At 42.5% G+C, this 27,928-nt stretch overlaps 1 protein-coding gene across 1 annotated transcript in view; it reads right to left on the bottom strand.

Moving 5' to 3' along the window:
• Positions 1 to 810: 810 nt before the first annotated feature.
• fat1a (FAT atypical cadherin 1a) overlaps positions 811 to 27,928 on the bottom strand; it is a 67,426-nt gene continuing 40,308 nt past the window's right edge. The window contains 22 exon segments of the mRNA XM_063883733.1: positions 811 to 2,364; positions 5,116 to 5,214; positions 5,217 to 5,252; positions 5,804 to 6,447; positions 6,577 to 6,687; positions 7,018 to 7,171; positions 7,772 to 8,240; positions 9,188 to 9,345; positions 9,488 to 9,619; positions 9,704 to 9,926; positions 10,404 to 10,997; positions 11,615 to 11,812; positions 12,912 to 13,055; positions 13,249 to 13,386; positions 14,748 to 14,962; positions 15,765 to 16,151; positions 19,007 to 19,240; positions 20,601 to 20,754; positions 20,868 to 21,064; positions 21,656 to 25,729; positions 26,328 to 26,538; positions 26,832 to 27,107. Coding sequence (XP_063739803.1) covers positions 1,700 to 2,364; positions 5,116 to 5,214; positions 5,217 to 5,252; positions 5,804 to 6,447; positions 6,577 to 6,687; positions 7,018 to 7,171; positions 7,772 to 8,240; positions 9,188 to 9,345; positions 9,488 to 9,619; positions 9,704 to 9,926; positions 10,404 to 10,997; positions 11,615 to 11,812; positions 12,912 to 13,055; positions 13,249 to 13,386; positions 14,748 to 14,962; positions 15,765 to 16,151; positions 19,007 to 19,240; positions 20,601 to 20,754; positions 20,868 to 21,064; positions 21,656 to 25,729; positions 26,328 to 26,538; positions 26,832 to 27,107 — 9,513 coding nt within the window. The 3' untranslated portion in view covers positions 811 to 1,699.

Here is a 27,928-nt window from a genome sequence, read left to right as displayed (position 1 = left end):
AAGTAGGTCTCATTATGAAGTGGTTTTGATCTTTCTATCAGTGTCTAATCAAAATGATATGATGCATTAGAGACAGGCTGAAGAGTGATGTGTTCGCAATAGTCAGCCAATTACAGCAGATGTTGAGTGACTCTACTCCGGGCTGAAGGTCAAAAGGTCACCCTCCACTGCGAAGCCGGGGAGGAAGAACAGTCAGTCCTGCGTGGAGCCGTGACCAGGTCAGCAGAGTGCAGAGAGCACAGCAGTGAGACATCACAGAGCTCAGACTGTAGTGGTGGAGCAGGCCCGGAGGTATCAGGGTCATGTTAGTTTGTCGACCTCGTGTGAGACAACCATGGTTTATTGATACAAGGGTGCAGTGCGGAATCGGAGGAAGGAGATGACACAGAGCTGCCAGACTGTACGCTTGCCTGGACATTTCATGAGTTTATCTCCATTGGATAGTTTCCCTTCGTGTACTGAAGCATTTACATTATTTAAATCATCTCACTGCACACTATCTGACAGGATTACGGTGCATTCAGAGGTATCAAATATGTTATTTATCAGACTTTTTTGCTCTTATTTTGCAATTAAATATGACTTTCATTACTGATTAGTCCAATGACTTTCTGAAATAGCTGACTATTGTTGCGTCGATAACACACCATTCTCAAAAACTAAAAGTAAGAGACATTTAAAGGCCTCAAAAGATATATCTATTACTTTTTGTACCAACAATACTAGCTACAGCAATTTTACTGCCCAACATTACAACTTGTTACTATTCAGAACAACGGTAGTGAAATAATTGCACACTGACAGCCGCAATATTTTTTAGGAATAATTTATTGCCAGTAGGAAAGCGTGAGCTCGTGGCAGTATTCAATAAAAACCTTAACAAGACCATAGCATTGCTCACACACACATAGACACCTGAAAAAGTCACGTGTCCATGGATAACTCTGCACTATAAATATATTGGGTCCCATTTTCTTGGTGGAAAAATAAAGAGGTTCCAAAGTCAAAATTTACAAACAAACAAAATTAAAAAACAACAAGAATATGCAGTCGTTCATTGAAGACCCTTTTTGAAATGAGCAGGAGACAATAAGATTTACGAGTACACGGTGTTCGGAAAAGCCACGCTCTTTTCTTCTCACTATTTTTTTTACTTTTCCTTTTTTGTGAATGTAAGCACAGTAAGGCTGATAATGTCACACCATTTAACTCTTTTTTGTTGAAAATAAAAGCATAGAATATCTACAAAACCTAGTAAACTTTGAAATCAAAACTGTACATTTAAATTTACATTGAAAATGAGCACTTGTATAAAAACATTTTGCTGGTTGTATGTTTAGAAACAGAGATATTGTTGAGAATTATTCTTTTTTTTTTTTTTATCATGATGCTTATCCTGACCCTTCAGACAATCCACTTCCTGCATGATGGAAATTACATTAAGCATGGCACTGAGTTGGACTGAGCAGAAGCTAAGATGCTACACAGTCTCTCCGATAGCTTCAAGAGATCTTCTCAGCCGATTGGCATCACAACCAGTCTCAACAACCCCTGTGTGTAGACTCAATTCATTGTGTGTTTGAATGTATGTTTGTGTGCATGTTGCGTTTTCTGTGAACACATACTGTGCATGTTTGGTGAGTAAGGAGTTAACATAAGGTGTAGCTGTGGGTTCAGGCACTTTTGTTTGGATCCAGTGTCAGACTTCAGTGTGCTGCTGGGAGTCGAGCGCCGGGATGGACAGCCGCTCAAAGTGGCCCTCATCGCCGCTCTCGTAGTCGCTTATCATCGCCTCGGACTCCTCGCAGCACGCCGACATGTCAGAGCAGGAGGCTGTGGACGTGTACAGGGACAGGGACATGTTGTCCAGAGCTGACGAGTCAAAGTCCCGACTACAACCCAAAGGGTAACCCCCTCTGTAGCCGCTGTTGCCCATGGTGGAAGCCGGGGTGGTGTTGCCTGAGGTGGAAGTAGCCCCTTGGCCCTCGCTGTCGCCCCCGTCGTTTGGGTAGGCGTGCTGTGGCAGGTACTGGTTAAGGCTGTACAGCTGGGGCAGGGCCGGGCGCTGACGGACCCCGGCTGGGCTGCCCGGACCGGTCGGGTCTAACTCTCTTCCCATGGACCTCAGCGTGTCGCTGTACTCTGGCAAAGGCGGCGGCGGCAGGTCGTCGTTAGCATTGAAGTCCTCGGGCGGCGGAGGGAAGTCGCTCTCAATGTCGAAGCCGCCGGGATAGTAGTCGGTGTCGATGGCACTCGGGTCGCTGTACAGAGGGGCGGGGGATTCCACAACCTCATACTGTGGAAACTCCTGGATTCCAGGAAGTTGGACACTTGGCATCCAATCAGATGTGTCCCAGTGATATCCTATTGGATAAGGAAAAGCCCAAACACAATTATTAGTATTCTGTACTGAAGCTCTCAAACAGCACAATTACCATAGGACATTATGTTAATGTTAAAACCCACACCATGCAACATTTACACGATACGTCACACCAACACAATGAGCTGTTCATTAATAAACACTTAACTTCACACTTTGGGAGCATTTTAACATACCGCAGACACGTTCACAGACTCAAAGCACACTGACACTATTATTGTCTCCCTGATATTTGTTCCATTACATCTTGTTGAATGCCAACAAGATGTGTAAACAAAACATTTGTTCCAAGTACTTTTATAACAAAATCTCCCTCTCTCATCTTTCTGTAAAGTGTCTGATAAATAACCTTTCAATGGAGATACTACTAGTTATATTACTTTTCCCATAACATGGAAATATGTCAAATTATTGAAGACTTAAAGCGGAAATGTTTTTCTTCACTTCACCAGAAAGATAATATTTACTGGGACTGATTATAACTTAACCACGTTCACATACAACTAATGTGTAAAATAGTTACTGCAAAGGCTGTGATAAACCATTATAAGTACTTACAAAGACAAGCAAACACAAGCCACGCCCATCTAGTCAGTTAAATTTCCAGTGAGTTACTGAGCAAAATGTTTAATCATATAAAGCTCGGATTAACATTTTTCTCCAATGTAGTCCCAGCATCAAAGCCATGCATGGGAATGATTTTGAAGCTCTTACAGAGGCAGACATTAACACCTTAAGAGGACCGAAGCAGAAAGCACTCTCACAAGCTCGGCCTCACAGAGCAGGTTAACCCTTTCCTCACTAAGCTTCGGGGTTAGTGGTTAAGAGTTAGACGAGGGGATCGGGGGAACACCAGTGAACATCAGGCAAACAAAGATGTAAAAAGTCACCTCTTGGGTTCTTGAGATCATGAGCCAAAAAAGACTCTTTATATGAGGCAAGGAGGAGGAGAAAGAGAAAAAAGAACATTAAAACCTGAGAAGAAAGAACAATGGGCTAAGAACACGAATGAAATGAGGGCAATGAAACACTGAGAGACATGATGATGATGATGATGATGATGATGATGATGATGATGATGATGATGATGATGATGATGATGATGATGATGATGACAACAGGTCTGCCATTTTCTTAAACAGACTTCTTGAGTTGTGTAATCAAAGGTTGGCAAAGATCTATACTTAGACTTGAAGGCAAAACTTCTGTGCCTGTTTAATTCAGCATTTGCATATCTTTTTAATTAGCAGCTGAGGTCTTTCAGTGTAAGATAATGGCAGCTCTTTAACCTGCACTTCACATCCCAACACCAAGGAGAAAACTACAGGGAGGTGGAAGCAATAAAAGAGTACCTTCTCCTTCCACCGTGTCAACAGCACAGTTGACAAGGTGGATTACCGTCACTAGGGAGGCTTGTGAGAAGCAGGAGAAAGGGGAGTGGGTGGGAGAGATCAGGCATAAGTACAAATGATTTTATAATTTAAAATAAACACATACAAATGAAGTGCATGGTGGGATGCCAACACGAGCAACACTTCCCACAAACACTGCTGTCCCTGCTGGACAGCCTTTTTTTCCCCCTCTTATCCGTGTTGACTCTGAATGCACGGGGGAGGGGGGTTGATGGCTAAGCACAAGACAATGGTGGAAGGCGACACAGTATGGGCGAGGGTCTGGTTTTGTTTGTGAAAGATAACACAACAACAACATACTGAGATGCTACGGGGTGCCATTCACAGTACAGATGGAAGAATCAGTGAAATTCCCCGGAGATATGAGCACATTTCCAACCCTAACACCGAGAAGAGCCAGTGTGTGTTTAGAAAAAACAAACTGAGGGAAATGAAAAACAGAACTGGCTTGTTTAGGAAATATTCAATTTCTAAATCAATTTGGGATTCATTTGCATTTTCAAAGGTTTTGATGACTTATGGGCAGCAACATCCCTACTGTGATATCCCGGTAATGACAGGGTAATAAGGTAGATGTGATGAAAAAATAACAGGAGAACAGAACTTGTATACCCTTGTGATATGTTCCTGGATGTTTGCGTTAGAGATCATTTTGTAGCTAAAACAAAACAGAAAAAAAAGAGAGACAAAAAAAAAGGCATGCATTTAAATAATAAAAAATAACAAATGTAGATTCATCTCGAAGAATGACTTCATGAGTGATTTTCAAGCAGGTTTCTGAGTAAGTCATCAAACTCCTTTTGAACACAGGTAAACTGAGAGCGGGCGGATTAGAAAAGGGTCAGAATTGTTTCTTTCTATAAAATATGTATATAAACACGTAATCCCGGGAGAATTACACAGCACAAGATATTGTGATTGCTTCCGTCTGTACCGGCAGTGATTGAGGACTTACAGGCTGGACCCCCCCTACTTAAAACCTTGTTCTGGATCTGTGGACTGATTTGATCCATATGGGAGCTGAAGCCCCGCAGCAAAAAAGAAAGAGAGAACAACATGTGACCCCAGAGCCATTTGGGGCGTCCATTGTGAGCATGCAGAGAAACAGAGTTAGCAGGAAAATCATCAAGGCTCTACAAAGACAAAGGTAGCTGTTGCAGAACCCTGCAGGCTGATCAGACAAAGGCAATAAAAGTCATCACAAGTGCAAAATATCATCTCATTATGTTATAAAATATGCAGTTTTTATACTATGCTACCTGGTTAGTTTTCCTCAGATGACCAAGAGAGATAGATTTAATGAGCTGAGTGGCACCATACCGTTATCATCGCAGGACTCTGACTGGAAGGAGCTGAGGGACTGGACCTCAGACATGCTGCCCCGGGTGTTGTAGGGGTGACAGGCACTGTCCTCTGCAGCTTCTTACTCAGGCATGGGTCCAAGTCCACCACTTTAGCTGGAAATGAAGCACAGCCTGAATAAAGTGCATGGAAACACATGGAAGAGATATAAAAATGTCCTTTGTAGGGCTAAACATGGTTGAAATCCATTGGTCTATAGATGTGCAGAAATAGAAAATACAACTGTTGAGGGGGTGTTGCTTTTTTCATTTTATATGGGTTTTTCAGTCTCAAGTATAGTTTTTCTGGTCTCAATTTGTATTGCAATATGGCCAAATATACGCAAAACAACATAAAATATAATGAAATGTATATTTTATGAAGTGTTAGTTATAATGCATCATTAATGATCACTTGTAAAACCTGTATTTGTTTTCAAATACATTTTGGACTTACTGAATTTGAATCAGGTTTTGAAAGTTTCCTGGCAAAACCCACATCATTTGGTACAAATATAAAGAAAATGGAGACAAAGTTAGACTAGCAATTATCTGAAAATGATTTTACCTGAAGTGTTTGAATTGAGCCTTGCTTCTATTTCTCCTCTAGTAAGTACAAAAATGCCATCATCCTTTACAGGTTACTTTTAGGAACATTGAGCACTCACCATCATAGTCATAGTCCCAGTTTGGCTTCTGGATGGAGTCGCTGTCTGAAACGGAGTTGGAGGGCGGTGGAGGGGGAAGGTTGGGGGCCACACTGCACACAGCCACAGTCTTTCGGTGTCCGTGCACAGTGTCCGGGTTGAATGTGCTGAACTCCGGGTGCTCTGGGATGGCCGATCCCTCGAATGAATTCCTGTCCAGGTTGTTTCTCGAGTCGCTTGGAATGCTGGGAGTGTAGGAGATGGGCCTCACGGGGACTTGCGGTGGGATGTCTGAGTAGATGTTCTTGTTGAGTTTAACGTCGAAGTACGGCCTCTGCAGGAAGGAGTGAGGCATGTTGGGACTGGCGAGATGTTTGTTGTCGTCATTATGCTTGGACCTTCTGCGACAGGCCTTCTTGCGGATGATGATGAAGAGGAGGACCAGGATGAAGATGCTGGACACAAAGACCACGATGCCGATCACCTCCTCCAGACCGATGTTCCAGGAAGTGGAGACAAATTCATTTTGGACCTCGGTGCGGAGTTCGCACATGTGTCCATTGAAACCCAGCGAGCAGTTGCATTTGTACGAGCCGTAAGTGTTCTGGCACTGGGCGCCGTTGGAGCAGGGGTTCTTGATGCACTCATCAACGTCGCTCAGGCACCTAAAGAACACATCAGAGTTAAGCGCTGTATGTTACAAACTGCTGATACAGGAGATGAGACCTGTCTAGCCGAAGATATGAATAAATTAGTGAGATCAGTTCATGGGGTTGAACTCAAAATGTACGTACCTGTCTCCCTGGAAACCGACTTCACATTCACACACTGGACCATCCAGGCTGTCGATACACTTCCCGCTGTTCTTACAGGGGTTATCTCTGCAGTACGGCCCCAACTGGCACCTGAATACAAAACAAGCTCACATAAGAAACCTACAGAATATAGGAAGAGTCCATTTCTGAAATGACAACCTACATTTTATTTTTCTGAAGGATAATGGATAAGACACCATTTATAATATCTCTGGGTCAATTACTTGAAATGCAGGATTTACTCAATGATTCCAAATGTGAGAAGAACATGATGTGTTTGAAGTATAGGCTTCATCACGTGATCATCATCACCCAGGCCTAAATGCAAAATCATATCCACCAATCTAGCACAAAATGCTGCATCCTTGTGGAAAAATATATACTTCTTGATTTAAAATGAGACCAAAAAGATGGCTGTACCTTTGTCCTGAGTACTGTCCTCTGCACTGGCAGTAGAAGTCGCCTGCTCGAGGTACACACGTGCCTCCGTAAAGGCAGGGGTTGGAGGCACACGGGCTGATGCCAATCTCACAGTGGGTGCCCATGAAAGAGGCAGGACACTTGCAGAAGTAGCCTGTGGAATAAAAATAAAAGACGAGTGAATTCCATAACATTTTAAAACTCCTGTAATTAGTCACAACGCCTGTTTGAGGGGACACAAATTGTACTTGTTTTTATATTAATGGTTTACTCTGCATAATTGACATTAATTACGATGCAATGCTGTGCTTACCACACTGTTTAGAGTTTGTTCTTCCTTTTCAAACTGAGCTGCAGATGTTGCAAAAAAAACCTCGTAGGGACAGTAAGGGATGATGCCCCTTGAATCACTGGCAAGCTTTTTTACTGTTGAGGTTTCATTAACAGCTAACGGCACTTACTGCAAATTAACACTGCAACCAGACGCATCAGATAACAGGGAGGGATCGTACAAAACTATGATAGAAGATGCCTCTCTAATAGCCTGCCTTCAACTCCCCAGCTGCCATACCTGTTCTCAGGCAGCAGAGAGGAAGCTCTGTTTGTTATATGATCAGATAAGCATCTTTGTGAACAATTAAAACTCCTCTTAATCTCACAGAGATAATGTTCAGATAAAATTCAAACTTTAAATTTAACTAAAGCCACCCCGTTGAGAATGTGAGTGCAATGAACTGAGCAGGACATGGTGTACCTCCATTAAGCTGTGAGGTGCAGCTCCCTCCGTTGCTGCAGGGGTTGCTGGAACAACTCTCAGCAGGTGCGAGTGCACAGCCTGGGCTCACATCCACAATGTCCTCCAGCACGGCGTGGGCCCGCTGAGCTTTGGTGTTCAGAGGCAGCTCCTGACCATTCAGGCTGATGGCCTCCATGCAGCCGCGGAGCCCATTGGTGACCGGCAGGCTGCGTCCGTGGCGAGCCGATGCCAGCTGGCGAACGTGCCCGCCGAAGTAAATGTTGTTGTCGAGGTTGAGGGTGCGCAGGGTGCCCGGTGCTGTGCCTGAGGCGGCGTGCACCCGGTCCAGCACCAGCTTGGCGTAGTTACCATCCACCTCCAGAGTGAGAGTGTGCCACTCCCCGTCGTTAACCTGAGCACTATGCACAGACACCAGGCCGGGGCCGCTGCCACAGTCGAACTTGTACTGCAGACGGCCGTTCACGATCTATCAGAGTCAGAAATACAGAAGTTAGAAAATGATGAACATCTAGCATACATAAGACATGTGATAGCTTCTAGTTTTATAAGTTTTGTTCTTTGTTTCTCGTTTTGATCAACACAAGATTAGCATTGGGCAGTGAAATCCTAATTAAATTATGAAGGCACTGTTATAAATCAAAATGTGACACTGTCATAAATCACTCCCTATCAGAAAAAAACAGTGTGCATCAATAATTCATTAAAACACAATCTTGATAAAGAGCAACCCAATGTCTACAAGCTGTGCAGAAAGGCATCGTTATAAAACACTTTAACTTTGTCTCTGAATAAAACAAGCAACAGTTAAAGGTTATTTTAAGCCTCACATGGCCATCTCATAAACAATAACTGTCTCATAGCCAGCCAGGTTTTTAGTCTAAAGTCTGGCATGCAGACTGCTATAAGAGACAGACTCGAAGGAATGTGTGGAAAACAGCTTTCTGTTTCCCTCCCAGAACTAAAGTAGCTCCTGTGTGTGAGGAGCGTTTTACAACCCACCAACGGGGGTTTAAAATGGCTATTTGAACCCTTCAGAAAAGTTGAATTGTACACATGGCTGGGTGGTCTCATGGGAGGGCGGGTCAGTTTGTGTTTATTAAGCCCTTCTGATATGGAAATGCTGTGCGGTAAAATGGAGAGAAGCTAAGAATTTCAGAGGGACAGTCAGTCTAGACTTAATTATGATAAGGGAGGTTATCAGTTTTGAAGACGCTGAAGGAATAAATGCACGTCTGAGCACTAAGGCAGGGCAAATACACACACACACACACACACACACACACACACACACACACACACACACACACACACACACACACACACACACACACACACACACACACACACACACACACACACACACACACACACACACACACACACACACACACACACACACACACACACACACACCTCGAGGATGCTGTAGTCTGTTCCTTTGGCATACATGACAGTAGCATGGGTGGAGAAGGTCCGGATCCTCAGAGACAGTTTCATCAGCTCCTTGTTCTCATTCTCCATCAGAAGGTACTTCACATAGCCGCTGCCGCTGAACGTCAGTGAGTGGCCATCTGACAGAAAGTAAGAGACATGAATCAAGAAGGTGTGGGACAGGCTTGAAGTTTTCACATCATCACTACAAGCAGATACGGCTAGAGACAGGTAAGAGATAGAGATATCTGGAAACACAGATTAAAAGGTGGGTGGTCTTACCGGAGCATTTGCCCTTTATGCCCTCTGGACACACACAACTGTACACAGCTTCTTTAGGATCTGCCACACATTCCATTCCCTCAGGACAGGGGCTGTTCTCACACAGGTTGTTCAACACGGGACATCTGCCACCTAAATGACAACATACTTCCACTCAGATCAGGAGTTTCTAACAGACAGTAAATGTGTAAATATGTGTGTGGCTGATGAGTCTACCTTCACACTGGCAGGTGGCGGTCCTCAGGTGTCTCGGGGTGACGAAGCTCAGGCGAGCCGTGCTGTATGTAGACATGACGCTCTTGTCCAGGGAGATGACCTCGTCGCAGAAGCTTAACGGGCAGTCCACGCCCGCGCACAGCTTCTGCACCACCCGCACGATGCGAACGCCCGTCATCTCCTCGATCACAGCTGCAGACGAGTTCAGCTTACGGAAGACAACCTGAGGACACATTAATAATCAGCGTTTCTTTTTTTAAAGTCTTTAAAACGGAACATCTTTAGGGATTTAAAGACATCGCATTGGGCTTTTGGTTTATTTTTGCTGACATTTTTAAAACTGAATACTCGATAATGATTAATAGAAGAATTTGGTACTAGGCTTGGTTAATATAAAGATAATCAGATATTGGTGTATTTATAACCAAATAACTATCAAACAATACTGGAAGATCAGCAGAAATGTCTAAATAATGTGGGAATCTGCAAAAAAGAAAGCAAAATAATGGTATATTTAGAAAATTACATCAATTTACTGTAATGCATTCTTTAAAACAGGAAAAGACAAGACTTAAAATGTTTCGATATCCAAAATCTAAAGTCTTATAATATGGTATTGTGCAATATATTTCCCAGCCGTATTTTGTACCTGTATAATGATCATCGAGAAAACATCCAATATTAGCATAGCCGTTCTCACCTCCTGAGATTGGTAGGGGCTGCCGGATCTCTCTAGAGCCAACAGCACATCCAGGTCTCCCTGCTCTGAAGGCTGCAGGCTCACCAGCTGCACTTCACTCCTCCGGACTCCAGCGATGTTCCTCAGAGCCCGCTGGAAGTTGCGCCAGTAGTCCCCAATGAATTCCTCGGGGGCGATATTAGCAAAGCGCACTGCAATAGAGTTGTCCAGAGCCTGACGTGTTGCTTGCCTGACGTGCACGGTGACGTCAGCCGCTGTGGTGAAGCGCCCGTCGGTCACTGTCACGTTGAGAGGGTAGTGGCCCACATCGAGGGGTCGCAGGGCGATCACTTTTCCGTCAGAGGCTGACACTGAAAACAGGGCTCCGCTGTCATCCGATGAGGAGGAGGAAGGGGCGAGGCTGTAGGTTAGGGTGTCGTAGATGTCTTGGTCGGTGGCGTGGATCTTGCCCAGGACACCTCCGGGGTATTCATCGCCGGCGGTGATGACAAAGATGTCCAGCGGGAGGATGGCAGGAGGGTAGACGCTCTCCTCGATTATTCGCACACTGATGAAGGCGGTGGAAAAGAGCTGAGGCTTGCCACTGTCTGACACCTGGATATGGAATTGAGAAGACAATAATGTCCACTGTAAGTTTTGATCTGCTTTCTTTTTCCAACAGCAGAGGGCAATCAAGCTCTTCCACTGATAAGTTAAACCAGCTCACAAACTGTAGGTGCTCTGCATATTAAAACATCTACAGATCCTACATTTCATCAAACACACTCTCACACGGATGGTCATCATTTCGGAGCTAAAAAAACAAAACCGTGACTCAAACCTGAGTGTGCATCTCGTGTAACAAGACATCACACTTACATTTCATATCCCATCTGCCCAATCTTTCTCTCTTTTTTTTGGCTAAAGTTACACATTAACACCCAGCAACACGTGCCAACTGTCTTTGATTTGTTATTCTCCTTGGAGATTTACTCCCATGCAGCAGCTTTGATCTATTCCTATTCCACTTCAGTTTCTTACAGACAGTTGTTTGCAAGGTTAAACGCTTTATTTAGAATGTGTTTAAAAGATGGAGAGAGGAACATTGACTAGTGTTGGGATGTTACGAGATATCAACGAGCATGACAGAGGAAAGGGAAAAGAAGAAAGACAAGATTTGTTAAATCAATACAACCTCTCAACTGCGGTTTCTCCTCTGCGCTGTGACTCACCTGAGCTTGCAGTAGGTAGTGTTCTTTACTTTTCCTATTCAGTGCTCCCACAGCCACTACAGCTCCCTGTTGATTGATGTGGAAAGCATCGCCCTCATTCCCATCCACGATGGCGAAGGTGAAAGGTGGGCCGTTGTGGGAAGCGTCTCGATCGGTTACGGTGAGCTGGAGAACACTTGTGCCTTTTGGTCGGTTCTCCTGTGGGATTCAAGAGAGGCATGTGTAATGTTTGTCGAGAGAGGAGATGGCTCATCTGATGTTGTTCATCTCTATAATGTTTGACAGTGTAATGTTTTGCAAAATTTAAGATATGCACCCACAGAAAATTGCCGGTATGAGAGAAAACGTAACAGAGTCTATTAAATAACTGAACATTTTTACAGCTAAAAATGGGAAAGCTTCCCTTTCATTATTCAACTAAACATGACTGCTCACCACCACACAGAATCATTTGATCCATTGTTGATATAAAGACACTGATAATAGCTGCTTCAAAGGTTTGGGCAAAGACAAGTAACAGTTGACTTTATCTTCAAAAGATGAAGGCTTTCTCTTCAGTGTTGTGTCCCTGAATGGTCTTCAGATCTGTCCCTGGTTTTATAAGTCCTGAAACTCATTTTTATTCTCAAACAACTCTTCCTATTTGTTCTTTTAGGAGTGAAAGTGTGCTTTACTTAGATCAAGGATCCATAATAAGTCAAATAAAGCCGGTCAGGATTCTTTGACAGGCAAAACAATGTTTCATCAGTAAGTACTCGTGCTGTGTGCGACGCCTCCTCACAGTAAATTGCTTTTTTGTTTTTCTAAACAGACAGGAAGATTGAAAATAAATCATCTATCTTTGGAATTATGATTTTTGTCCTGAACCGTAATACCAATCTACCTTAATTTCTATTCATTTCAACACACTTTCACTTTTCTCCGATGAACCGTCCATTTTCAGCTCAGTATCTTGCAAATTCCCACTCTTCATCACTCCTGCCTCACAGCCTTTCCCATTTATTCCCTGAATTCTCATACTTAAGATGCATCCTCTGTCTTTTGATTCCCTCACCCTCCTCCCTTCTCTCTCTCTCTCTCTCTCTCTCTCACTCTTACCTCTGTTCTTGCCCCAACTTGCTTCTTGACATTCAAGTCGCACCAGCTCCCATTATTCCCCCGTTAATCCCTTTCTCTGTGTCCACTGCAATCCTCCACTGCTCCTCCTCCTCCTCTCTTTCTTCCTTTCCATCTACCTCCTTCTCATCCACTACACCTTTAATCAGCCATCTTCACTGACCTCTCCCCCCCCCCTCACCTGGATGATGAGGCTAAAGTTGGCCTGGGAGAAAAGCGGTGGGTTGTCGTTGACGTCCGAGATGTCTATGTTGATCATGGCACTGCTGGAGAGAGGGTTCGCCCCGTTGTCTGAGGCAACCACCATCAGAGTGTACCCTGAGGTCTGAGAAACACAGGGAGGAAATTACCATACATAGGCAAGGCTGCTTTTGTAAGTAATAATGCAGCGAGATCAGTAAACAAGCTTCCCTATTAGGCCTGACATGACTCTGATTGGATTCTGCATAGAGTGCAATTAGCCCCACAGTGGATTAAACTATGTGTACAGTCAGCATTGTATCTGTTGTTTCTCTTACTCGCTCTCTGTCCAGCTGGCGAGCGACTTTAAGCTCTCCTCTGACCGGATCGATGGTGAAGGGGCTGCCTTGGTTACCGTCCACGATGAAGTAACGAACGTGATTGAAAGAAGGCCCGTCAACATCCTCAGCCATCACCTTTAAATCAATCAACACAACAATCAATCAACGATTCTGGAAAATGGATTACCAAGTAATTGAACTTGTTAATGTTGGGTTAACACATGTGTTAGACACTGTAAAAAAAAAAAAATCTCAATCAGCCTCAGGCTATTGTTCCTGCATGGACACAAAATGATCCTCCAGATTCAGAAGACATCTGGTCTATTCGTGGGAGTGTACACTTGTCATTTTGTCAGTGGTTTTTATCATTCTTAAGTGGGTGGTGAAAAACCATGATCCTATACAGTATTTAATTCCACAAATTAATCAGGATAACAATATTTGACTGAAAATCTGACGACTGTGGGAGGATTTTTAATAAATAACCCACATAGTTTCTATTTACTGTAATTTCACAGAAACTCATTTGAATTTCAAAATCAAGTTACTTTAAAGCACTATTTTTACTGCAGATAAACTGAAATGATCAAATTAATATTTTGAGTAATTTTTCAAGCTAAATGCCAAAATGTCCCTGTCCCAGTTTCTTCAATGACTCAGATTATCTGTGAATCTGGACTGTTTTTTCGATATTTAATAAACAACTAATCTGTTTATCAAAAATAAAATCAGCTGAATAAATTATGATGAAGAGATTCATATTAATTAGTTGCGGCCCGGCTATCACAACACCATAAAGATGTTAACAACCTTTTCTTTCTCCTGCACATCTTCCTGCAGAACAAACACCGTTACTCACACACAGTCCTAAAACCCACCAAGCGTCACATATTGAAAAGGATCCCCGGGGAAATCAGCAGACAGGGAAGATTTACAAGTATGAGACAATAGCATGTATTAAAATCTAATTTTCAGATGGATCATTTATATTCAGGTGCATTAGGCACACAGACAAATGGCCATAAGCAGGGGTCTTTTCTGAAGGGAGGAGGGGAGGTGTGGGTTGGACAGAAATAGCTGGAGAGAACATTTAACATGCAAAAGGTGAGGACAATGCCTTATCTAGGACGGAGGCTTAATGAGTCAAATGCCTTTCAATTAAACAGTTTGAGCGTGTGTGTCAGATAATCCATGAGAACAGGGGTGCAGTGAGCTTGAAGAGCATTGTTACTAATTTAGCTGTGTCACCAGATGGTGATTTGCCACAGGTGCAGATGTGTGATAGTGTAAGCAGTGAGTAATGGGCAGAGAGCGGGAAGGCTGGGAGCGAGTAAACGAACAAACTGACACATCGAGCTGGAGGAAAATTAAAAGAGACAATGAAGAAAAATGTCTTTCTCCCTTTATGCAGCTTTATAGTCATTATGAGATGCTGCTCCACAGCAACCAACTATTGTATTTAAAGACGTCCCTAAAGATGGGATGTTTATTCTCACCGCCATCACAGTCTTCCCCAGCTCGGCGTCCTCGCTCACGACAGCTGTGTAGATCTCCTGGCTGAAGACGGGTTTGTTGTCATTCACATCCGTCAGGTTGATGTTCACAGTGGCCATGTCGCTGAGCGGCGGTGAGCCACCATCTGTAGCCTCTACGGTGATGTAGTATTCATGGGAGACCTCAAAGTCCAGCGGCTCAATCACAAAGACATCACCTGAGGACAAAAAGACGGCAGAAAGTCAGAGCGGTAGGCAGGGAGGATGTCCTTTCGCAAGAATTCAAACTTCAATACCAAAATGTTGAATAACTAAAATATCTTTGATACGAAAAAATGAAATGGATTTCATGACAAACAATGAGCTTCTTTGTATTTCAGTAAGTGACTTTCATTTGAAATTCAAGAGTCATGCATTGCTCAGCTGCTCTTACTTGCATTACTGCTTGCAGCTAGAAAACAGAAAGAATCCTTTGTTTCTTTTTTTATAATTTAATATGAAATATAACTGGATTGGAAATAATAATACTTTTTTTACACACCCGATAGACAGAGAGCTAAGGGCATAGCAGGGTTGTGACGATATCAGATTTTCACGGCACAATTATCACAGCCAAAATAATTCATAGGATTGAATGTTGAGGAAAATTAGAATTAAAAAATAATACTTATAATAATACTATTAGGTCAATTCTTATTTTATTTAATTTATTTGTGTGTTCTGTCTCTTGTTGGTGAGTGAAATACACTCAAAATTCAAGAAAGAGAGTCCGTAAACAAAACTATAGAAACTGCTGTTAGGGGACGGCACAAAGCAAGAACTGAAGGACAGAAATGATTCAAGAGGCCATGGATTTTTTACCCGATATTATTAATTTCTATGGTTGCCATCATATCAATATTTCCTCCATCATAACAGTTATCGTCAATATCAGTATGAGGCCACACCCGGGGAGCACAGTAAAAGCTGAGCTAGGAGAATATGGAAAAGAAAAGCCATCTGTTTCCTTCGACCACATACCAGTGCGTGGGTCCACGCTGAACATGCCATACTCGTTTCCGCTGATGATGCTGTAAGATATCTCTCCGTTAGCATCCGTGTCCCGGCTTGCTGCCTGCACTCTGAGCACCTGTGTGCCCACCGTCACATCTTCAGACAGGGTAGCCATGTATTCACGGTGCTCAAACACTGGCGGGTTGTCGTTGATGTCCAGGACAGAGATCACCACCTGGCACAGCGAGGACAGACGTGGGGAGCCCTGGTCACTGGCTCGGGCCTTCAGCTCGTATGTCGACTGCACCTCCCGGTCCAGGGGGCGCTCAAGGCTCATTACACCGGTGTGCTCGTCAACTGAGAAAGATCCTTCAGCGGAATCGACCAATGAGTAAAGGATGTTGCTGTTAAGACCTGAGATGGAATTTAAAAAAAAGGAGAATTAAGTTTTTTTTGCAGCATGATTTTTATTTTTGGGACTTTGACAATCCTCCCTGTTCCTGTGATACCTCTCAGTTAACAGCCTGTCCCTGTCCGCCCATCTCAGCGATTATACTGCTGAGTAAAATGTTATCTTCACAGAAAAAGATGAATAGCCACATCAACTGAAATACTCTCGTAAGTGCAGGGCGTAACAAGCTTATTGATTCTTATATTGATGTATTGATTCTTGAATGATTAAAACCGTCTCCCTTTATTCTCATTCCGACGCATCCATCTTTCACACAGCCTCTGATAAACAGGAGCTGTAAACGTCTAATTCATGCCATCCTCATAACTCATGTCCTCCCACTAGCAAGACGCTCCGAGCAACAAGACAGAGACGGATCACAATAATAATCATAATGCATTTCTGCAGGTGGACCCCATTTGGAATACGCTATTATATTCCCATTTATCAGGTAAGTGCCCCTGTCCTCCGTGGATCTCATTATCGTGCTGGAGACTACCACCAGAGCCCTGCTTATATGGTTTCCCATCACTTTTATCTGGTCTGATCACCCTTGGGACAACTACTTAATGGTGGTTAAGTGATTGTGCTGAATTTCAATTGGCTATGTCCCCTAATATGCTCGCTATAATCTCAAGACTGGGATGTTTAATATGAAAGTTGGGATGATGAGTGGATGGATGGATGGATAATGAATCAGCTCCTTCTTTGTCATACATGTAAAACTGAATAACTTTGAGATTAAGTGGTGAATAAAACAGGGATAACATTTTCCTGGCATTTCTAAAAGTTTAAAGAGAAAACAATTATGTTCGTTGCTAAATTGTTCTGTCGCAGTCCTATTTCAAAGACGATGTCTCCGTTTTACAGCTTAGACCAAACATGCTAGCTAAACACTGATCTTACACTGACAGAACTCCTTTTGAGGCACTTCAAAACATCTTTCTCTACAGTATTGGGGCAAGATTGTTAAGAACATGTATGAATCTTGTGAAGCACAATGTGGATAAAGAAAATTAATACATTCCTCCACAATCGAGCAACAAGACAAATGAAATTCAGAAAAGACACAACAGTAAGGCAGTGTGCAGTGCAAAGAGAGGCACTCAAGTTTATCACAGATCAAGGCCACCAGTCTGGATCTGTTTTCTGTCTGGTTCATAACTATTCAGCAAAGATGAGATTGGAACAGCAGGCTGCACTGAGGAGCAGTAATGTGGGTAAGTAACAAACATCTTTGAGCCAAATAGGCAGGTGGATTATTGAGACAGCAGCACACAGCAGCCAGTGCCAAGAATGAGCGCTAGCAGAGATACCAGAGTCAAATATCGATAGAAGATTAAGCACATCTTTTCTCTTCGGACATTCGGCTTCATATGTTGATGTTTACAGCTGAGGAAGTGGACTGAAGCCTGGATTAACTGGGTCCAATGTACAATGTCTAATTCTTCTTGAACTCCTACATGTTGCTTTGGACTTGCCCGTTGTGCTCAAAAGATACTAGAAAGACACATAGAAGAACTCCCGATGTGTGTGACACACACATAATACTTATCAAACCCCCTCTGCTACACTCAGTGCAACTGTAAATAATTATTGCCCCTGGCTAAACTGCAGGAAGCACCTTTTTTTCTAAGACCCTCCTTCAAGTACCCTTATATATTTGAAAATGTGAAGCAAATTCCATGGCAGCAAAGCCTCTGGGGAGAAATGTCTTAATCCCGGCACTTTCCATTCACCATTTAAAGTTTCTCTCTAAGCGGGCCCACTTCTAGTATGTCGAGCTGCCAGTTCACACAAACTCAGGGACTGAAAAGGGGAAAGAAAAAGAGGGGGTTGACTCTCTGACAGAGTACTGGTAAGTGTGGTTCTTGCTTCACTAAACTACAGGTTTAATTTAGAAAGACAGGTCCAATAGTTTCCTGTTAAAGTCTCCAGGAGTTTAAATGACTGTTCGACTGCATGTTTAACTTCTCAGTCTTACCCACATGTGAGCCGCTCAGCGGTTGGCAATGCTTGCTGAAAGGTAAAGACGTCGGAGACAAATATATGAGACCCTGTGGCTTCGCACCATGCAAATGGAAAATTGCATCAGCCCTTTTGAGAATTCAGCTCGAAGAGAGAGGAATTTCATTAGAGTGTAATGGAGCTTTTAATTTGGGGGGTTGATCATTCATGAAATTCCACATTTGTTATCCCTCCCTCTTGCCATTTAGTGTAATGCAGTTGCATAAAGGAAAGATAATAACCCATCTATTGTGAGTCAGCATTTAGCCGAGAGGCATAATCACACTGATACTGAAAACTTTTAGTGGTGTAAATTGTGGAACCCTATGTTTTTTGTTACCATGAGTAATGTCTTTGTGTGCCTTTTGCTTTTTGCAATTCTACCATGATGTTAAGGCATGAGACACAGCTCTCAAAATGTATCTACAACATAACTTTAATATTAAATGTTGTCCAGTCATGGCACTCACAGTAAGCACAGTAAGCCTTTTAAATTGTTGGATTGTTCTACATGTGGTATGGGGTATGGCGTGACAGTTAGTGATACTCAGCATTTACAGACTTGAGGGGGGTGTCGATGCATGCATACATATTCTTGAACCAAGAATTACAGCAAATGTTAATATTATATCTGCTTGTTATCATTGTAAGCTGCACAAAGCTGTGTGAAAACAGACAGCTTGAGATGTGGGGGGTGGTTCTTAGCTAAAGTGATGGTAGGAAATTGATAACCATGCCTTTTTTTAGGTAATGGACTGATAGTTTCTCGAGTACAAAGTCATGTTTACAATGTGAAAGCAAATACACTCACCAGTGTCGATATCGTTTGCCAGCAGTTTTGCCACGTATGTGCCCGTCTCTGTGTTCTCAAAGACTGTGATGGTGTAGGTTTCAGATGAAAACTGGGGCGTGTTGTCGTTGACATCGTCCACAATGATGTGGATGTCCGCCTCACAGTACCGCCCTCCTCCGTCCAACGCCCGCACTTTGAACCTGTGCTCGACCTGCTCCTCTCGATCCAGGGTCTGTAATGTCTTCAACTCCCCTGAAGATGAGACAGAACAATTTTGAGCAAAATAAACACATGAAGACATACACTCTTTGGGGAGTAGAAGGATCTCATTTTCCATTTAAAGAACATCAAAATCCTTTCATTTTACAAACAGTCATAAGATGAAGGCAATGAAGATGAGATGGAGTTTATGTGTTAGAAGACAAGGCTGTGTGTACTCTAAAGGACAATGCCCCCTTGTATGCTGTCTACTAACAAAATAAAACAAGTCCAAACAACTGATGGCTTCGAAAAGAGGGAAGAGGGGAATAAATAAGTAATTGAAGCGCAAGAAAATGGCAGAGAGAGTGGGGGGGAATGAAGGGGGATGAAGGAAACCATCAGAGTTGGCAGCTAAGAGCAGCTTGGAAGTATCTTGGGAGGCGAGGTAGCCAACATTACCACAACCTCTTTGGAAAACTCCACAGCCTCTTGGCGGTTCTCATCTGCAATAATCCTGCTTGTATGAGCTGAAAAAAACCCAAACATCCTCGCTCCATAACAGTAGCACTGCTGCTGGAAACTCAATTTTGAGCGTTGCCAAAAGACAGCTGGATGGTATTGTTGCATTGGTGTCAGTCTCTCAGCATATTGAAGCTGAATTTTGCCGTTACTTAAGGATTCCATGCAGCAGCAGATGTGTTGTATAGCTGTTTAAATCTGGCTTAGTTTGTTGTGTCCTTGCATGCTTTTAACTTGGCATTTATTTTAAAAACAGGTTGGTGGTGATTAACTGGCAATGTTTTTATTTCTTTCTCCCGAGCTGCCAGATGGAATCTCTGATTTAGCGGGTCTCCCAGAAGAAATGATTTGCAGGCAAGAAGTATAGCAGTCACAAATTCAATTTAAGTGCACAATTCTGTATTCTAGTGCCACTAAGGGTCTTTCAGCTGCCTCGCACGGATATGTTCTTGGCTGATTCAAAAATGAATAAGTAAAATAAGTGGGCACAAAGAAAACACACTTGTCTCCACTATTGCAAATAATGATTCACCAGATACACAGACTTTTTTCAGAGGGATCACAATTCTCAAATCTTAAGACTGTAGAATATGAGACTGCTGTTGCGTTGAGCTGCCTTTTTGATTTTGTTGCTTGAAGCAGAGGGCCAAGAGTGTTTTAATGAGACACTTTAACAAGAGTGTCCCACATATTGCATCCTTATATTTCATAAAAACCTGCAACATAGCTGGAAACCGTTCTAACTCAATGACTGTGGAACAAAAAGCCTTCAGAGAAAAAGAAGGGATGAATCCTAGAAAAAATATAATTTAAAATTGATCTAACTCAATCAATACTGTTATTCATAAATATACACATTTGCATCCATTCTTGTTAGCACACAGATACATACCTGTATCAGAATTAATGATAAACAACTCAGATCCAACTCCTTGCAGCTCATAGGAGATTTGAGCGTTTGAGCGAATGTCAGCATCTGTAGCAGACACCTGCAAGATGAGCCTGCCAGCAGGGGAGTCCTCAGAGACACTCTCACTGTAAAGTGACTGAGGGATGGATAGAGAAATAAAAGTGAGAACTAGGAAGACCCAAAAGGGCCCAACAAACGGAAATGAAATGCTGAATTTTCAAACAAAGTCCAGAAAAGAGTGGAATTTACCTTTTCGCAGACAGGACTGTTGTCATTTGCATCCAGCACCTTGACCTCAACAACGGCTTTGGCAGTAAAGATGCCATCACTGGCAGTAATGTTGAGGAGATAATTGTCCTTCTCTTCACGGTCCAAGGACTTCCTGACAGAGACCTTCCATTCATTCTGAATGTGTTCGATACCAAATTGGCCAAGTGGGTCCCCTCCTGTTTGGTGTTAAAAAGACATATACCACTTCAGAATCATCACCAACTCAGAGGCAGGAAAGCAGCCAGAGCCATTATAAAGAGACTAACAAAAAGGGGTCTGTCCTGAATTTAAAACTACATTCCACAAAAAATCCATCCTTTATTACTGGAATCATCTTTGGAGTATTTATCATTAAAGCAGTAAATCCTTACTTCTAAATCAAATCTGTTTTATACACAAGCAAATAAAGAAAACTGTACACAAACTAATGACTCGTTGTGATTCCTCTTGATATACCCAGGCTTGGCATAGTTATTCACACTTGCTAATTGGCAAGGGAGGTTTTTTTCCCATTCGATTTCAAATCATTATTCAGTTAGTTATACATTCTGAATTATGATGACCTTAATATTTGCCTTGGGCTTCGGCAGATTAGACGATAAATCTGACTCCTTACAGATAATAGGACTCAACGATGAGATATTATCATTATATTAAGAGGCATAAATGGATAATCTGCCCTTAGCTCTGTTTATGAAAACTGTTACACAAAGGAGTAGGGAGTAAACTCTGGGCTTACAAAAAAACACAACATAATAAACTCTCACCTGTTATGAAGTAGTTGACTTGTTTATTGATCTCCTCAGAATCATCATCTGTGGTGCTGAGGATGGCAATCACTCCACTGGGAGGAGGGTCATCTTCACTGACTGTGCCTTTGTAGATCTCCGCTGTGAAGCGTGGTGGGTTGTCGTTCACATCAGCAACTGTAACCTCCACTTTGGTGCCATTAACGTGTTGGACTTTGTCGCCTTGATCTGTGGCTAGGACGGCAATTATGTATTTGTTCATCTTTTCACGGTCTAGCTCTTTTAAAGTGGTCATCCATCCAGTTTCACTATTTACAGCAAACAGCTCGGAGATCTCCTGCGAGTTCTGCTTTGAGTCCAGGCTGTAGACAACATGGCCATTGGTTCCAGAGTCTTGGTCAGTGGCTTTGACTTGAATCACTTGAGCTCCACTTGGAAGGTTTTCCACAATGACAGCCTCGTAAGGATATGCCTCAAAGACAGGTTTGTTGTCATTTAGATCTTTCACCTGGATGTTAACATTTACAGATGCCACTATCTCATAGTTTTCATGTTGGGTTTGGGAAAGCAAAGTGAGTTGATACCATTTGGTGGTTTCATGGTCTAGGCTTTTCTGAAGCTTTAAAGCCCCACTGTCTCTGTCCACAACAAATACCTCATCTTCATTGCTCTCGGGAGTGTTACCCTTCACAAGGCTGTAAACAAGTGGTTGCTCACTCACTGCCTGAATTACATCGATCTCTGTACCGATGGGAAGGTCTTCGGCAATTGTGTAGCGGTATTGTGGTTCCGCAAATTTAGGAATTGGTGTCTCTGGTGCTACAATCCTGATGTAAACCTGCACAACAGAATCTTTGGATGGATTCCCAGTATCCTTTGCCCTCACAAAGAATGCATAGAGCTCATTTTCAAGTCCAACGAGACTCTCTTTGGTTATGATGACTCCAGAAGTTGAGTGAATTTCAAAGTTCTCTTCAACGTTTTCAACATCCGCTTCAATTGAATACTCAATGTCAGCATTGCTTCCCTCATCCATGTCTGAAGCAGCTATTTTAACCACAGAAGTTCCCCTTGGGGCTTCTGATGCAATAGTGGCTTTGTACTCAGCTGCCCTGAATTGTGGGGCATTGTCATTGACATCTGTGAGAATGACATTGACTACAGAAAAGCCCACTTTCCCACCCCCATCCTTAGCTGTGAGAGAAATAGGAATAACCTTTTCAACAGTATTCTCACGATCAAGGCTCTCAAGAGTGAAAATCTCTCCATTTTCATTGATAAAGAACTTGTCTTTTGCAAAGTCATTGACAATCTGGTATGTTATTAGCCCATAAATGCCTTCGTCATCATCTGTTGCCTTTGCTTCTGCTACCAAGGTACCAATAGGTGAGTTTTCAACCAGCTCTACCAGATAGTCCAACTGAGAGAAAGTGGGGTTGTGAAGGTTGGCTCCAGTAACTGTTACGATGACCAGGGCTGAGCTTCTGAATACACCGTCTGATACTGATACATTGAGGTTGTAAAGAGGCTCCATATGTGGCCTACGGTGGTTGGAAATGAAAATGGCGCCTGTGTGTTTGTCCATGGAAAAGTTTTGATCATCATTTCCGGATAATATGGAGAACTCCAACTTATCTAGGTCGGAGCTATCAACATCGGATGCCTGGACTTGAGTGATAAAATGTCCACGTGGGGCCAATTCACTAATAGAAGTTTTGTAAGTGTGCTGTGTAAATAGTGGAGCATTGTCATTAAGGTCAGTAACATCTATTGTTACAATAACATCACCAGATAGGGCTGGAACTCCGCCGTCCACAACGCGGACTCTCAACTTGTGCTGTTGGATCTCCTCATGATCGAGAACCTGAGCTGTGGAGATTATTCCTGTGTCACGGTCAATGGTAAAGTCATCTGAACTCCTCCTCTTTTCTTCGACTAGTTGAAAGAATACTTCTTGGTTACTACCAGTATCAGAATCTTTGGCATCAACTTGCAATATAGCTGTACCAATGACAGAGGCCTCTGAAATATTGGCGTAGTAGGACTTGGAAAGGAACACAGGGGCGTTGTCATTTACATCTTCCAGTATGATATCAACAAACACTTCAGAGTGTGCTCCAGTCAGAGAATCTGTAGCTCTAACATTTAACTTATAGGCGGGATGGGTTTCAAAGTCCAGTGGCTCAATTACATGAATTACACCGGTGTTGAAATCAATAGAGAACTGTTTGAAAGGATCCCCCTCAGAAATGGTGTACACAATACGAGGGCCTTCAGAATCATTGGCCTGTACATGAAGCACAGGTGTGTGTAATTGAATGTTTTCAGGGATTTCAATGCTGTAAAAAGGCTTCTCAAACACAGGCATTGCTTTGTTCACCACTGTTATTGGCACTTCTACTTCTGTTGATAGTGGTACCTCTCCATTATCCTTTGCCGTAACAACAACAACAAAGTCTGTGTCGAGCAAATCCTTCTCAAATTTCTTTTTGAGGGAGATTTCCCCAGACGGGGTAATTTGAAAGTGCTCTTGGTGTTCCTTCAGATAATAATGGATAACAGCATTCGGGCCTATGTCTTTGTCCACTGCTGTGACTTGACGAATGACCTGGCCTTCCTCTGCATCCATCTGGACCAGGGCGTGATAGGGTCGGTTCACAAACATAGGTTTGTTGTCATTTACATCTTCCACTGTCACAGTGACTAGAACGTGAGCCCCATCTTCAGATGTGTCCTCTTTGGTGACCTCAACAACTATTTCAAATGTGTCCTGTGCCTCACGATCAAATGGAATCCCAGTGGTTGAGAGTACTCCAGATGTGCGGCTGATTTCAAATCTGCTGTCAGGGTTCAAGATTTTGTAAAACAACGGCTCATTCAACTGGTTCCCAACAACAGCGATGGCTGCTAGTGTTTTCTTCTGGGAAGAATTTTCTTGGACGTAGGCTTTGAAGGACTCCCTGGTGAACTTCAGTTTACTCTCCTTGTTTTCCTTCACGATTATCTTAACTGTAGCAACAGCAGCAAATCTACCATCGGAAACCCTAACCTTTAATTCATACCTGCTCCTGAGCTGTGTCACATTCTGAATAGAAATGATGCCTTTGATTGGATCTATCTTAAATTTATCACCAATATTTCCCTCTGAGATGGAGAAAAGAAGTTTAGAGTTAGGCCCAGAGTCTGAGTCTGTGGCGTTGACATTAATGACCTCCACCCCTTTGTAGGTTGGCACTTTGACAGTTGTCTCGTACAGTTCTTGGCTGAAAACTGGTGGACAGTCATTTATATCAATTACTTCTATGGTTACATTTGCTGCTGTCTCTGCAAATAGGCGTGGCATTCCTAGATCATGGACCTGGACTGTGAACTGGAAAACACTCCTCTGTTCATAATCCAAAGCTGTTGTGATTCTGACGGCTCCGGTGCTTGAGTCAATGGCGAAATAGTTATGTGCGAAAGGTTCGACAATTTGGTAGATGAGCATGGCATTGCGGTCGCAATCAGCATCAGAAGCCCTAATCACGAAAGGCGTGTTTTCATGGGTCAGGACAACACTGTTGATGGGGGCGGACTCGCTAATTAATCCTTTGAATTCCTTCTGCACAAAGTTCGGAGCATTGTCATTTTCATCCTTGAGGTGAATCAGAAGAGTTGCATTCCTGGAAAGTCCTGCCATGTTGGTACCCTGTATGATCAGCTTATATTGGGAGGTGGTCTCATAATCTAAAGCTTTCTGGGTCACAATCACTCCTGAGTTAGGGTTTATATCAAATGCGTTGTTGATGTTGCCACCTTTTATCTGATAGAAAACAGATGACTGGCTGTCGGCTGTTACCAAGCTCACAAAACTTCCTGGATGGACTGATTCACTAACTTCTGCAGAGAACTCTTTTTCTGTGAATCTTGGGGCTGCATTATCAGAAACTGTTACCGCAATGTTAACAGTGGTAGTTGTTGACAGTGGAGGGTTCCCATTATCAGATGCCTTAACGGTGAGCTCAAACTGGTTATTGCTGTTGCGATCAAGCTCTTTGGCTACTTTGATGGTCCCTAGAACAGGGTCGATGGCAAAGGAGTTTGCAACATTTCCTGTAAGAGACAAAAAAAGGAGAATATATATGATGATGCTGCACTAGGAATTATTTCTGACCTATGTGCCTGGCATTTAATGCAACACATATATGTTAAATGCTTTGTGTTGTATCAAAACTATGATGTCGAACATTATTTGAAGTGTCAAAAATGTCCTTTCCAAGCCAGTCATCCTAAGCCATCAGTTTAACTCGAAACAAAGCAAGCCTCAATTCTATTACATGAAGTCATCTAAGCTATGTCAAATATCTGTATGTATTCGTATGAAAAGCTATTTGCCACATGTTTTTCGTTCTCATACAATAGTGTATTGTAGGAGAAAACCATCGTGGGAAATTCAGAGGGGGGGAATCTACCAGTCTCCGACGTATTTGGAGATCGCCCTGACAAAGTCTTCAATATTCTCCTACTCTTTGTAAAGTATTCCATTCATGATCAAGATCCAGTGGGCAGCCGGACTCAAGATGACTCATACATTTTTGATGAGCTGATTGCATTTGCATTCATTTACAATGACAGCTTTCTGCTATAAGAAGAAAAACACTAGGGAAATAGGGGCTTAACCAAGTGGAAGAGCAGCTTTGTGTGTATTCACCTGATTCAATGCTGTAGACGATCTCTGCGTTATAGCCCTTGTCTTTGTCGAGAGCTGTGACATGGAGTACAGCCGAACCTACTGCTGCAGATTCAAACACACGGCCAGTGTAAGGTGTGCCTATAAACCAGGGTGCATTGTCATTGGTGTCATCCACATTGACAATAACACGCACAAGGTTCCTCTTTACTGGGATGTCCTGGTCTCGAACCTATATTTAAAAAAGAATTGAATGAGAAATAAGCACGAGGGGGGAAGAAAAGAATGAAAAACAGTGACGGAAAAGGGTTAGAGCCCTCAAGGGATTTTTCACAAGCACAATGATAAAAAAGCTAATTATTCATATAAAAAAAAAACAACCATAGAAATAAACAAGTTATAATGATTTCATGGATGTTTCATTTTTAATACAGCAAACAATTGAAAAAAAACCTCCATTAAACCATAAGTAGCAAAATAATACATCATTTAACAAGCTATTTTTAACTTGTCAGAGGCTCATACCATGACAGTGAGAATGTGACGATGCATTGTCTCATGATCCAGCTCCTCAGCCGTGTAGAGGGTGCCCGTTCCTGGGTCTAGTCGGAACTTCCTCAGGCTGAAGGGGTCGGTGCTGCTCAGGAGAGTAAAGGTAAGTTTGTTCTTCTCATCTCTGTCCACAGCGCTGATCTGCAGGACCTCAGTCCCGGCTGGTTTGTCTTCAGGGACATTCACCTCATACACCTTCTCAGAGAACTGTGGTCGGTGGTTGTTGGTGTCGATGACACGGATCAGCACCTAGAGGAGAAAAAGAAATTGTAGAGAATATAAATTGTAACATCTGACTCAGATGAGTTTTTAAATAGTTTTAAATTGTGAGATGGAGTTTTTCAAAGGATAACTCTGAGCTAATTTGAGCGTTAAACTACCGCATTGGTTTTTAACAGAATAATGATTTAGAAAACAATAAATATTCAGTAAACTCAATATAGTCAAAAACAGGATTATGATTATCTGTATTGCATGTATACACTACTTTATACCAACACTAACACACACACACATCCTCTTCTTCCCCACCTTCAGTTATACACAGCGCTTCTGTATATACAGACCAGATCGATGATGGCAAAAGCAATATTTTAACTGAATGGCCACTTGATGCTACCAACAGTGAAAACAAGAAATCAATGATGGAAAACCACAGTGCATCTTAATGAAGTGAGAGCTACATTTCAGAGCAGTTTCTAAAGTGAGACTAGTTGAGTGAAAGCCCAAAAACACATGACTTTGAACTGTAAACTGTTGAAGGATAGGAGTCATATCCAGGGATAAATACAATACATAATATGTCTAATAAGTAATATACATTTTAGGAATGGTGTTACTGATTTGCAGATTCAATATTCTGCTTATATTTTTACAAGTGTTTGGATTAAAATTCATAAACAAATCATTACACATATTCTTTTTGCTTTGGACAGCAAAAAGTGCCCCGTTGTTTTTTTTGCCCACTCAAAACAAAGAATCTAACATCCCCAAACTGTAAAATTCCACTGGGAGCATGTTTTATCAACACCAGCCACTCGTCTACTGGACTTCCGACAGAGGATTATGGA

Source organism: Eleginops maclovinus, chromosome 5, assembly GCF_036324505.1.
Source record: "Eleginops maclovinus isolate JMC-PN-2008 ecotype Puerto Natales chromosome 5, JC_Emac_rtc_rv5, whole genome shotgun sequence".
Taxonomy (NCBI): Eukaryota; Metazoa; Chordata; class Actinopteri; order Perciformes; family Eleginopidae; genus Eleginops; species Eleginops maclovinus.
The sequence above is the reverse complement of the archived record's forward strand: the minus strand, read 5'-3'. Positions and strand labels throughout refer to the sequence as shown.